Source organism: Anabrus simplex, chromosome 3, assembly GCF_040414725.1.
Source record: "Anabrus simplex isolate iqAnaSimp1 chromosome 3, ASM4041472v1, whole genome shotgun sequence".
NCBI lineage: Eukaryota > Metazoa > Arthropoda > Insecta > Orthoptera > Tettigoniidae > Anabrus > Anabrus simplex.
Genome location: NC_090267.1, coordinates 362,582,704 through 362,596,447, shown reverse-complemented (window position 1 = coordinate 362,596,447; position 13,744 = coordinate 362,582,704). Strand labels below are relative to the sequence as shown.

At 38.8% G+C, this 13,744-nt stretch overlaps 1 protein-coding gene across 4 annotated transcripts in view; it reads right to left on the bottom strand.

The window, feature by feature from the left end:
• LOC136867343 (myosin heavy chain, embryonic smooth muscle isoform) overlaps window positions 1-13,744 on the bottom strand; it is a 543,017-nt gene that overhangs the window by 121,033 nt on the left and 408,240 nt on the right. For 3 of the 4 annotated variants that reach the window (XM_067144510.2, XM_067144511.2, XM_067144512.2), the window contains exon 17: window positions 9,272-9,297. The exons of the other annotated variant lie outside the window; for it this stretch is intronic. In XM_067144510.2, coding sequence (XP_067000611.2) covers window positions 9,272-9,297 — 26 coding nt within the window. The remainder of the gene's footprint in view (window positions 1-9,271; window positions 9,298-13,744) is intronic. 4 annotated transcript variants of the gene reach the window in all.

Here is a 13,744-nt window from a genome sequence, read left to right as displayed (position 1 = left end):
GTTTTGGACGACTACGAAAATGATGAAACCAGAACTCTAAATAACACAGATCTGCAGTGCTTGGTACTGTTAAAGCAGATAAGAGTGTTGGAACTCGCAGAAAAAAAAGTTAAAATCAGAGATGAAAGAATGATAGTTGAGTATATATATTTTTAAAAATAAATTGTTTTGCATACATTTTTAATCTTTTTAGTGAACAATAAACAGAGTGACACTGGTACTTCCTGCAACTCAAACACCTTGATATATTATCTCTGCCAATTCATTTCGCCTAGCTTCACCATTCCACCTGATATTTGCAGCAGCTGCCACGTCATACTCATTTCCATCTTCTAACCTTACATTGCCACCTAATGGTTGTAGTTCTGGGTCCTCATCCTCTATGTACTTGGCAATATTGTGCAACACACTGCAAAAAATGATCACTTTGGCACTTTATTTAAAGACAGCCATACTTTGTGCTGAAGAATTGGGAAACGTTGGTTGTTGCCCAAAACATTGTTCGATCACAACTCTTTCTTTGGTAATGCACCTATTATATGCAATTTCTTGAGGTGTTTGTGGATTTCTGAACGGTATCATAAGCCAGGGTGCAATACCATAGCCACTATCCGCTAACAGTAACGCATTTACCCTATTCAAACTTACTGTTGTCTGGACAGCTGAATTTCTCCAGACTCGTGAATCATGCACAGATCCATCCCACGATGCATCGACACTGGTGAAAACTTCCTTGGCATTGCACGTTGCCTGTACGGTAATACTTGCATAACCTTTCCTATTTATATATTCATCACCATAATGTGTAGGCTTATTAATTCCAACATGAGTGCAGTCAAGAGCACCTACCGCTGCTGGAAAGTAGTACTTTTCCTGCCACTCTTGTTTTGCAACATCAAATTCCATATCTGTTTCAGGAAATTTTATCCACACTAGCTTTAGCCATGATGTGGTCCATAATCTCAACAAGATTTTTAGACACAGTTGTTTGATGGATTCCAAGATCTTCTCCTATGCCACACTGGAATCCTGGGTCACCTACCAATCTTAAATATGCTTTTAATTTTACTTTGTTCTTAACAGCACCACCTCTTGTTTCCAGTCTTTCCGGTTCAAATAAGTATAGGTTTAACCAGTCCACATTAACTTTTGAAAAACGATACAGACTTTTAAAATTATTAGAGTCCACATGTTCACTCCTCTCCTTGTAAATTTTTCCACGAGGCACCACATTATTAATAAACTCAGCCATGTTATTTCTCCTCAGAGGCTAAAAACTGGTATATACTCAAGCTTGAGACAACTATCAGCCATACTCAAAACAAAGTGAGTATATACTCATCACTCTGAGAAGTTACTCCCTTTTATTCATAGCACATATGAGGAACTACTCTCCGACTCTTTGGAAGGTGAGTACAGTATATTCCTGGTTGCAAGCAGCACCAGTTCAAACATAGATGTTAAATTGGCAAAGAAAAGTTTTTATTATTTTCAAAATCTTCCTCCACTCGGAAGCTGCCTAAGACGAAGAATACACGAAAAATTTCATTCAAAAATAAAAAATAAGTAAATTATATCCGAGTCTGGCGAATATAAGTGGTGTCCGAGTATCAAAAGAGAACCTCTGAGCACTTTCAGCCACCAACCGATGGTCTTCTTGGTACTGATGATGGTCTTTATCAGTTCTACCGTCTTCTTAGGGACTGTCACTCTTGCACCGATCATGAGACCCCTCACTTCTACATCATCCAGTTTGTATTTATTCTTATAATACAGCACTGCAGGCAGGTAGACTTCTTTTCTTGGTCCACTTCGCCTGGTTGGTCGGAGTGTGTTTCTAAGCTTTCTGTGGGGTCTAATATATATCCTTTCTTTCCTTTAATTGCGATCATATCTATCCTTCTCGTGCTGCTATTTACTCCAATGCCATGGACTTCCTCATCCACTTGAAATCCTTTCTCACGGAGTATCTGTGCTATGGATGACCTGATGCAGTGATGTCTGGTGTTTCGAAGAGCTTCACCAAAAGCATAGGAGGCCAAGACGTGAGGTAATGTTTCACTCCCACTACATCTTCTGCAGTAGTTACCATCAAGGAACCTTCCTGGTACAGCTACTACATGTGCAATGTTACATGCCATTTTCAGTGCATCTCTCCACTCCGTGCTAGAAAGGCTACCATGGTTTCTAACCCAGCGGTTTGTAAGAGGGAACTCCTTGTACAGACGCACTCCCTGACCTTTATTTCTCAACTGGCACCATTTCTCAAATTCAGATTCTCGTAATTTATTTCAGAGTTTCTTGGTGTCATACTCGCTGTGCTTGTTCTTCATATCCTCAGTTTTATCATTTACTTTTAACTCAGTTAAGCGTCTGCCTGTTTCATGTAGATTTCTAGTGGCTTCAATATATTGGTTCCCCTCCTGTTTCAGAATGTTGCAGCTGTTTATATTCTGAACCAAGGCTTCCGAGCTTGCCCTAAAAGGACCTAACCATTTGTACCGTTTATCTGAGTAAATCATAGAATCTGGAGTGTCAGTAGGAAGGGATAAGATCTCCTTTAGTGTACTCGTAACAAGTTTATCAACATCTTCCAAAAACCGCCGTGGTATTTTACCGGCAGGAATGCAGAGGAACTGGTAAGTCAACACAGGGCAAACTGAATAATGAGAATTGAAAATTTCTGACCCAGATGAAGCCAGGGACAGGATGATAATGAGGTGAGTTTCTGCTGAAGGAGTGTCATTGATTTCTTGGAATCTCATAACACAGTATCTGCATAATTTACCCCTAAGTATTTTGACACATTCGTTCCTCGAAATAAATGTAATCTCCATACCTTCTTCGGCTGTACTGAGCCCTTCATTTATTTCTCCCCTACTGATATTAATAACTTTAGATTTTTCAGGATTTATTGTTGGACCACGTTCACGAAACCTTTGTAAAGCTGGTTTTGTCAGTTCTACTGCAGAGTCTCGGTTTCTTCCTACAATAACCGTATCACCTGCGAAGCCTAATACTGTTAAAGGTTGCAGTCTGTTGGCAAGAGAATAACTATGCATGTCACATAGTTCTTTTCCACAGATTTCTCGAAAAATGTGATCTGTATCGAGATTGCATAAAACTGGTGACAATGGGGATCCTTTGCATTACACCTCGGCGTAATTTAACGGGATTGGTTTTCTTGAAATTGGCCTGGATCCAAGTTGTATTATTCTCCTGAAGCTTGCAAATTATACTGCTCAGCTTGCTTGGCGCAGTTGATGTAGCTAACGTTTCCCGTAAGTGTAAATGGCCCACGTTGTCGAAAGCCTTGCTTACGTCTAGGAAGACCAGAGTAACATCTTGTTTGTTGTGTTTTGCAGAGTTTAACACAGATCCAAGTAAAGCTGTGTTTATGATGGTGCCAGGTGATTCGATGAATCCTCTTTGATGTTCGCTAAGTTGGATGCAACTTCCTAATTTTACATCAAGGACCTTCTCGATGACAAGACGAACATATAGTGATTGGCCTCAAGTCTGACAGTTCTGTTGAATCTCCATTTTTAGGTAACAAAATGGTGCATACCATTGTGAACAGTAATGGAACATGCCCAGTCTGTAACATTATCGCAGCAATTTTAGCTATGATAGTCGATGCCACATCACCTTTGATAGCTCTGACTAGAACTCTGTCGGATCCAGCTGACGTGTCCACAGTCATTCTTTTCATAGCCAGGATTACCTCGTCCTTGTGTACCATTACATTGAAGGTTTCATCTTGTACAGCACGTTCCCTTTCAGTCAGCAGGTTGTCGTAATGTTCGCGTTCTCAGTTGTTAGGTGTGGCAAAAACAGATGAAAAATGATTCTCAATATCCTCGATATCAGCTGTACAGTGACTTGCTCAGTCGTTCAGAGCATTTTGGATGGCTTTTCTTCGATGGTTGTAATAGAAATACTGCATTTCTTGATATTGGTACTTATTACGTCTCTTTTCTGTATATCTATTTGTTGCCCTCTGTGGATTTGAGTGTTGCCTGTAAGTTCTCTGTAGCTTTCCATCTCTCTTCATTTTTCTTGCCTCAGAGTTTTTTTTGCTAGGTGTTTAGGACCTGATAGGAGATCTATGGTTTCGGCTAAAAAAAACAAACAAACAAAAAAAAAAACCAGCAAATTCATCAACAGACTTGTCGAACTGATCTGTGCTCATTTCATACAAATACTTACAATTCCACTGATACAAGCTCTTTTTATACTCACCTATTGGTCCAACCGGTTTCCTACCCTCATTTTGAGAGCGAAATTCTTTGTTATTGTATGTTTCGTCATCCTGTGAAGCGAGAGAGTGGTTTATGGTAGACTGTCTCTGTAGTATTATTTTGCGATGGATATCAGGATGAGATAAACTTATGTGCGTGTGGAGTTTTATGGAGTGGTTGCCACAGTGGGGACAGGGTAATCGTGGTTTTCCATTTGAACTCCTTATGTTCTTATAATTTATTAACTACCAGTTCTGTACGATTAAACTGAGATTAATATAACACAATATGTAGACTGTGTAATACAACCACCGGGCGTACAGACAATGAGTGTTCCCTAACCTTAAGATTTGATACTATAAAATTCATTCAACACTTTCCTGTAAAGTCAAAGATTAGAAAGACAGACCCAAAAACGCTTTGACATTTAGCTTAATAACAATGATGCCCGAGTGCACCAAGCTCGAAAATTATCAGCCTTTACGAAACCGTGGTAAAACTTTTACCGTGGTATTGTCGTAAAAGCAGTGCACCATTACTATCCCCCGGTTTCGTTACCGCGGTTTCTTGACGCTTGATTTTCTCGCTATTATTCCCCTCGGAAGAAATTCGAAGTAGTATTCAGGAAGCAGCGATCATTTCGATAGTCACTTGTCTTTAGTTTATCCAGCCGGCAGTGATCGTTTCGACAGTCACTTGTCCCTCGTGTTTACATTTTGTGACAGCGCAAGCAAGTTATCGACTCCTTAAAATGGAAAATAATGTTCGACATGTTTTGAATGTTACATCGTAGTCCTAAAGACATGGAAGGGGACCTCCTTTTCCACACACAATATTGTCTCTCGACAACATTCCTTGTAGCAATATGGGCTCTGTTATATCGTTGTTCTGCTGGGGAGGTGGGATTCTGAGCAGGTGTAAGGAGGAAGGATTTACATGGGTAACCTCCATCACCCAAAATATAGCTATTAGCTATTTCTCTCGTATCGAGACGCGCTCTCAGCCGAGAATTGTGAAATATTGTGCTATCATGAGACGACCCTGGCCATCTTGCTACAATATCTCGTAGTATGAGGTTCGAATCGCTCACAGTTTGCACGTTTAGCGAGAAATAAACTTTCCCATTGCTAAATACCTCCCCATTTTCACCTCTGGAAGACTGTATTCGCACATGAGTGCAGTCCAGCGCACCCAATACACCAAGGAACCTAGCTATTGTATGAAACCCTTCCATAACCTCTCTTTGTTCTCGCTGCGTAAGTGGAAGTTGAATGAACTGTGGCGATAACGATGCAAGTAGATCAGAAACCTTGTGTATTATGCGGCATACAGTTGTTCTGTCAACATCAAAGACGTCACCGATCACTCCTTGAAATGTTCCAGTTGCATAGAAACGCAGCGCTATTAAAAGACGATTTCTAGGCGATATAGGGCAGTTTCTCCCAGTCGGGCATTCCAATTGTTCACCATTTAGATCTTCTCTGGAACGAAACATCGCTTAATTCTTCAAATAAATCGCGTCTCTCTTCTATAATTCTCCCTTCATTTCTTTCAAACTGATTAAGGTACTGGAGATATAACCTATAGTTGTTAAACTCCATCTTGGAATCTTTAACCACAGAGCACAAATACAACTTTACCGCGGTTTTCTTAGTTAACCGTTCACTCATGCGCGGTAAACATTATACCGTGGCAAAATGTCGGTAAACTCGAAACCGAGCTTGGTGCAACAGAAATACGACTTTACCCTGGTAAAATTGTGAAGTTTACCGCGGTATTCTCTTTACCGAGGTTGGTGCACTCGGGCATGAATGAATGCCAAAAACTGATCAAAAATACTGTTAGAGAAAGTTTCACATAAACGTCAAATAATATCTCGTCATTCACCCCGTAGCAATCATATAGACAAATACCATAAGCACCAACTGAAATTTTTTTGCTAGTTGTTTTACGTCGCACCGACACAGATAGGTCTTACGGCGACGATGGGGCAGGAAAGGGCTACGAGTGGGAAGGAAGCGGCCGTGGCCTTAATTAAGGTACAGCCCCAGCATTTGCCTGGTGTGAAAATGGGAAACCACGGAAAACTATTATCAGGGCTGCTGACAGTGGGGTTCGAACCTACTATCTCCCAAATACTGGATACTGGCCGCGCTTAAGCGACTGCAGCTATCGAGCTCGGTACCAACTGAAAGATACTACCACAAATTAATTATCACAGACATCGTAAAGCAGCAGAAAGAACCTTAAAAAAAAAAAAAAAAAAAGAACTACAAACCAACCGTGCAAATGAATCCATAACACAGAATAGCATTGACTATATATTAATAACATAATCTTTTAGCACACGGTCACGCATAGTAATGCAGCATATGGTTGCCATGCTTGTAAACAAAATAACAAAAACATAAATAACACTTAAAATCGCTCTACAGTCCTCTGCACTGGATATCATTAACAAACACTTAAAATATACAATAGTAATCATGTAAATAATCCAAGAATAATGAAAATGAAGTATAAACCATATAAAACATCAAGATAACAAGTTTGTCTCCAGGCTTAGCCAAGTCACCGCCTTCTGTTTACAGTACTTCAAAACTAAACAAGATATAAAAATTATTGCCTTATAAGATCAGTTTGAGTTAATGACAGACTACACAACTATTGCTAGCATTAAATAGTCACAGAGAAATAACTGGTTCCTTATGTTGTCGCACAAGAATGGAACCCCGTACCAGCATTTTAAAAAAAATATTGTTTTATTAATTTTTGGTGGCTACATGAAGCATCCAGAATTGTTCTATGGAGACCATGTAACAAAAGGTCCAAAAGAACTGCTTCAAATGAACCAACACTGCCAACTAGTCTATTCTGATACTTGTCTACAAATGCCTAGTAAAGTGCAAAATGAAAATCTCAAAAGAAAAAATATGAACTGTTATCACAAATCAACATAATTATCAAATTTAATTCATAATTTGTATTGGCACAATTTTATTTTCTAGTTTTCAATCATAGGACAGATTTTTCACTCTCCCGTTAAATCACATTTTTGTAACATAAGAAGGAAGGAAGTAGAGACTGCCCTTAATAGCATGCCCAAAGAAAGATCAACAGGATTTGATGAAGTCAGTGCAGATATGATCAAAGCAACTGGTGCAATAGGAATACAGTGGCTTCATAGAGTAATTAATGCAATATGGAAGGATAGAAAAGTCCCAGATGATTGGAAAAAGGGAATAATAATACCTCTCTTCAAAAAAGGAAGCCGGAAGAAATGTAGCAATTATAGAGCGATCACTTTGTCTCGTGGTTTGAAAATATTTGAGAAAATACTTGAAAAAAGGCTAAGGAAAATAATAGAACCACAACTACAGGAAGAACAATATGGATTCAGAGAACACCGATCAACTACCGATCTCATATTTGCATTTAGAATACTGTTAGAAAAGCATTGGGAGAAGGGCAAAGACTTAACACCAGTGTTTTTGGATCTCGAAAAAGCATTTGATAGTGTTCCAAGGAAGACTATGGGAATGCTTAAGAAAGAAAAATGTACCCAAAGGTCTTATCCAGAAAGTTAAAATGCTTTACGAAGACTGCTGCAGTTGCGTACAGATAGGAAACGGTAATTCTGATTGGTTCCAAACCACTAAAGGAATGCAACAAGGCAGTACCCTTTCACCCTTACTTTTTATCACTGTCATGGATGAAGTCATGAAAGAAATTAAGCAGAAGAACAATATGGACATCAATGCATTTGCATTTACAGATGATGTAGTAATTTGGGGAAATACAGAGAAGGAAGTCCAAGAGAGGCTGAACACCTGGAATGAACATTTGAAAGCACACGGATTAACAATAAATAAATTGAAAACTGTTACTATGTCTGTCAACGGGCAGAAGAAGAAAGGAAAAGTAATGCTGGAAGGTACACAGCTGGAAACAGTAGACCAATATAAATATCTTGGGTGCATCATTTCAAGTGATAACAGAATACATCATGAGATTAACAACCGCATTAAAAAAACCAGCTCAGTTTTACTATCAAGTTCGGAAACTCCTCCTGAACGAACAAGTTCCCTTAAGATCAAAGCAGATTCTATTCCAATCATACTTCACCCCCATACTAACATATGGCCTAGAAACCTGCACAACAACCCAACAAGTGGATAGCAAACTACAAGCCGCAGAAATGAAGTTCCTACATACTATGGTACAGAAGACAACAGATCGTTCACTATCACCGCCACGAGCTGGTGGAATGAACTCCCCAATGACATCAGGGAAGCTAAATCTAAGACAAAATTTAAAATCCTTTGCCAGCGTCATCTTTTAAGCACTTCCAGTCTTTCTTGAGTGTGAATGGGATGCATGAATGAGAGTGAATATGGTTGTTTATTGCAATGTGTTCCTGTATATAATTTAATTATACTTTACTCACCTTAGTTTAGTTAGTGATACTTTAGTTGCTTTAGTTATACTTTAGGTTGTAAAGATTTCATATGTTTAAATTTTATGTAAAATATACATTGTATATACATGAAGAGGTTAAGTGTAAGAAAGGGCCGGGAGCCCTAACTTCGCCACAATAAAGACGCTTTAATAATAATAATAATGAAACAAAAAGGGACAGGGTAAGGAATGAAATAATAAGCGAGGAAGCTGGTGTGTACCCATCCCTGAATGAAAAAGTGACAAAGATCCATTTGAAATGGTTTGGCCATGTCAAACGATTGGACGACGGAAGGACAGCAAAACAATGGCTACACACAGTCATGGCCGGAAAACAACCGGTAGGAAGACCTAGGAAGAGATGGCTGGACCAAGTGAAAGAGGACATAGGAACAAGAGGATTCAGCTGGGATGTCATCTTGAGAGAAGAGTGGTTAATGGACAGAAGTGGAGAGTGCTCGTAAACCACACCCGGCCAACTGGAGTGGAAAACTGATGATGATGATGAAGTCCCCCAATCTTAAGTGACTATATATGCTACGCTTTGAGTGGTAAGAACTCTTAAAACTTACTTGAAATTTTAGGCTCCGACTGTAGCCTGGAAAAGAAAACAAAACTAGATAAATTATTTTGAAGTATAAAAAGAATTCACTTCATAAAATATGAGAAATTAATTTCATACTTTACAAACACAATGTATAGGAAAATGGCTACTGGTAATCCGTAAATAAATTATCTCAAATAGTAGGAGGAATGGATTATTATTAGCAATGGGTTGTACAGAATTACAGTATCCAAACATCAGCAAAATAATGATCTAATAACCTTACAACTATCACTGCTTATATGGGTCACAGCTCTCAGAGCAAGAATGAACCACCTGATGGGTTCCTCCTGCATTCTTGAGCATTGACCTTGATGATGAATGTGCTCAGGTTAGTCTCCAAATATTGCCTTCAGGATCTTTTCATATATGAGAGAGAGAGAGAGAGAGAGAGAGAGAGAGAGAGAGAGACAGAGACAGAGAGAGAGAGAGAGAGAGAGAGAGAGAGAGAGAGAGAGAGCAAGCTATATTTCATGACTGTTCCCATTGACTAACAATTCTCAATTTGTATTGACGGGCCCAACTTTTCAATACAACCTAGACTAAACACTAGAATTGATTGTTGAATTGAGATATAAAAAATTTTTAGAACATGTTTCAACCCTTAATAGGCCACCTTCAGCTAGTTTAAACAAATGAAAATGACTTCTTAAAAACTACACAAATACTGTTTATAAAAATATGATACTAATGATTAAGGCTCGGAAGTTCATGCCCTAAAAACTAAGAAATACGCATGCAAACGCATGAACTTCCGATCCCTAATAATGATGGATGAAAACAAGGATGCTTAAAAAGTTATTTAAAAATAAACTTGAAGAGTATACCTTAAAATATCTTCTTGTTTCAGAGTAGAAGTTGGCAACATTGTTACGGAACATTCAGGTCATAAAGCTGTTCTAAATATTTATCAGGCTAAGTTGGGGAGAACTCCTCTTGTTCATATGTCAAGGACAGATTTTCTCATGGAACAGAGTACTTGTGATGATAATGAGTTTGAATTTTCGTTTTATCAACAGTCAGCAGAGTTATCTCACGGAGACTACTGGAACTGAACTGAAGACGACCTACAACCTGTTTTCCAGTCATTGACCAGGTCAGGAATGAAAGGAAGGAATCATATATAGGCTATTAGTACGATGGGGTCGCCACTCCCAAAGTGATTTTATTAATGACTGATAGATGCTATGAAATGAGAATGGAGAGTGTTGCTGGAATGAAAGATGACAGGGAAAACCGGAGTGCCCGGAGAAAAACCTGTCCCGCCTCCGCTTTGTCCAGCACAAATCTCACATGGAATGACCGGGATTTGAACCATGGTATCCAGCGGTGAGAGGCCGACGCGCTGCCACCTGAGCCACGGAGGCTCTGGAACTGAACTATGACCACTTAATTTACTGGTATATCACAAGATGTTACTACTGTTGTGTCTTCTAAGTTGAGTATGTTCCTCTATAGATGCGAGCTCAAAAGATGACTAGCGGGGCGTGAGGTGGGACACAGAGGAGCAAATTTCTCGCTCTGTCGCCTCGGCTAAGGCTCTTCCAAAAAGTATCGTCAGCCAGCCAGTCTCCCTTTGATGATACAAGTCGCCAGTTGAACAGTTCGGTAGCGTTGATCTAGTCTGTGTGTTGTGTTGAACAGCATTTTATAATTGAGGCTTACATAACTGTGTTATAAAACATTTATGTTGTTATAGTGCTACATTGTATTACTATTATGGAACCCTTCCAGAAGAAAGGAAAGACTATCCACAGCAAAGCTAGGAAGGTTATCAGACATGTTATCCAAGAATGTGATGAAGAGGCACAAGAAAGGCAACTGAAACACTTGCTAAGGCAAACTAATTTGCGTGTATCTAAATACACTGGCATTTCAGCACAGTGAGAAGAATTTGCAAGGAAAGTACAGCAGCTGGCGATACATCATTATCAACACCAGGGAAGCACCATCCACAGCCCGAAGAAAGAAAAGTGCAGTGTGATGGTTTTAATAGAGGAGTAATAAGAGAAATAATTCAAGACTTGTATGTAGTCCAGAAGAAAGTGCCTACATGTCCCAAGCTTTCGAGTGCCATCACGGAAAAAATTTCCGTGGGGCGTTCATACCTTGAAGCGAATTTTAAAAGTTATGGGATTTAAGTGGAAGAAGTGTCAGAATTTTAGAAAAATTTTGTTGGAGGCCCGAACATTATCAGTTGGCGCAGTAAGTATTACGAGCTACGCAGCGATACAGAAGAGATAATGATTCCATTGTTTATATAGGTGAGACATGGACAGATAATAATTTAACATTTAATAAGTGTTGGCAAAGTGACAATCAATCCGGTGTTATGACCAACAAACTTGAACCGCTTAATAATTGTACACGTGGGATGTGAAGATGGGTTAATGGAAGGAATGTTGCTTATTTTTAAGGCTGGGAAATCATCAGATTATCATGGCCAGATGAACGCAGAGAATTTTGAGAAGTGGATTCGTGAGAAGCTGTTGCCTAACCTCCCTAAGAACAGCGTTATAGTGTTAGATAATGCTTCGTATCATTGTGTGCAACAGAACAAACCCCCCACGAAGTATGCTGTTAAGAAGGAAATGCAAAGCTGGCTAGAAAGGAACAATGTGCCATACGGTAAGGACATGAGAAAATTGGAACTCTTCCATTTGATTGAAATTAATCAAGGTCCCGAGAAAATCTTCCGGATCAATGAGCTTTTAAGATCACATGGGCAGGACGTAATTCATTTGCCGCCTTTTTTTGTGCGAGTTTAATGCCATTGAACTGGCTTGGGCGAAGGCAAAGAGGTTTGTACAGGCCTCCGCCAGGGAGATGGACTTTTGCCATTATTGTTCAATTGTGTATTGGAAAAGGTCATGCGAGAGTGGACTAAGGTATGTCCTCCAAAAGTCAAAATTGGAAAAAATATCAAACTAAATTGCTTGGCATTCGCAGATGATCTTGCGATACTGGCAAATGGTTTTGAAGAGGTTGAAGTTCAATTGGAAGAACTTGCAAATGTAGCGAAAAAAGTTGGATTGCAGATTTCGTATGATAAAACAAAAATAATGCCTACTTTCAGAACTTTAAATTCAGAGCTATTATTAAATAATAATAAACGAATTGAAATTGTAAGTACATTTAAATATGTGGGTGAAAATCTCACTTGGAATTGCAATGAAAAACCATCAATAGAGAGCAGAATATATAAACTGAAGCAGGCACAACGGATAACTTGGCCTACATACAAAAAGAAATGTCTCGATTAATGCTAAATTTAGGCATAACTCTGTTATTAAACCAGAAGCAACTTATGCTTGTGAAACATTATTTAAACTCAATACTAGATCAACAACAGAACGCTTACGAGTTGATCGAAGGATACTCGGGACGATCATAAACAAGAAATATCAGGTGGATGGACGGTGGAGATTGTTGCCGAATGAGGTTATCTATCGGGAAAGTGAGTCCATCACAGACACGATGAGAAAAAGAATTGCCTTTATTTTTCATATTTCGACTAAGTGATAACAGAGTTTTAAAACAATTATTTAATTACTTTTGGAATAGTAAATCAAAAAACAATTGGTTTAAAGAAGTTCAAAGTGATTTGGAGGAGTTGAATATTACCATGCAAACCATAGAAAACAGAGGCGAGAAAAGTATTTTGAAGAATAAATGCATCAGGCTTCCTCTGACCAATGTACAGAGGAAACAATATGTTATAACGGATGCGGAGAGGGCAGCCAGGTCAACCAGATTCAAGCCTTTTTGGGAGAAGAAAAGGAAGACAAATTTGTTGTAGTCTGATTTAAGTGCTCCAATGTGGGCGTAAACTCTGTAAATAAATAAATAAATAAATTATTATTATTTTCTTCACCTTTACTTTTTTCATAGAGCTTGTGACTGGTGGGAAGTGTAGCGACAACTGTTCTCAATTTAGTCTTCACTAAAGGAGCTATATTACATATTTTCTACTAAAACAAATGAATTGATCATTTAACTTTACCATTTGAATCTATACCTCATGCTAGGAAGAAACTACGATCTGTTGACTACCTCAGATACCGAAGCTCTACTCAGCATTCACATCCATCCATTAACAGCCGGTTACATAATGAACACGCCGGGACATGTGTGAGAGAATGTATTGGTAACTCGGCGCACAGACGAACGAAACTGACCTGCCTGAAGCTCACTTCCTGTAACTTACTGCATTTGATATATATGAAATAAATATAGTCTTCTTCTAGTCTTGTAACCATCATCGGACGTTGAACATTTTGACAATCTCATTTTTGTCAGTGGCTGCGCGGAATATAGATAAATATGTAAAAAGCTTTTGGGAGCAACTTGATTATATATTATCAAAGATCCCTGATGAGCATATAAAAATCTTACTTGGAGATTTCAATGCTAAAATAGGCAGAGAAAAGAAGTATCGCAC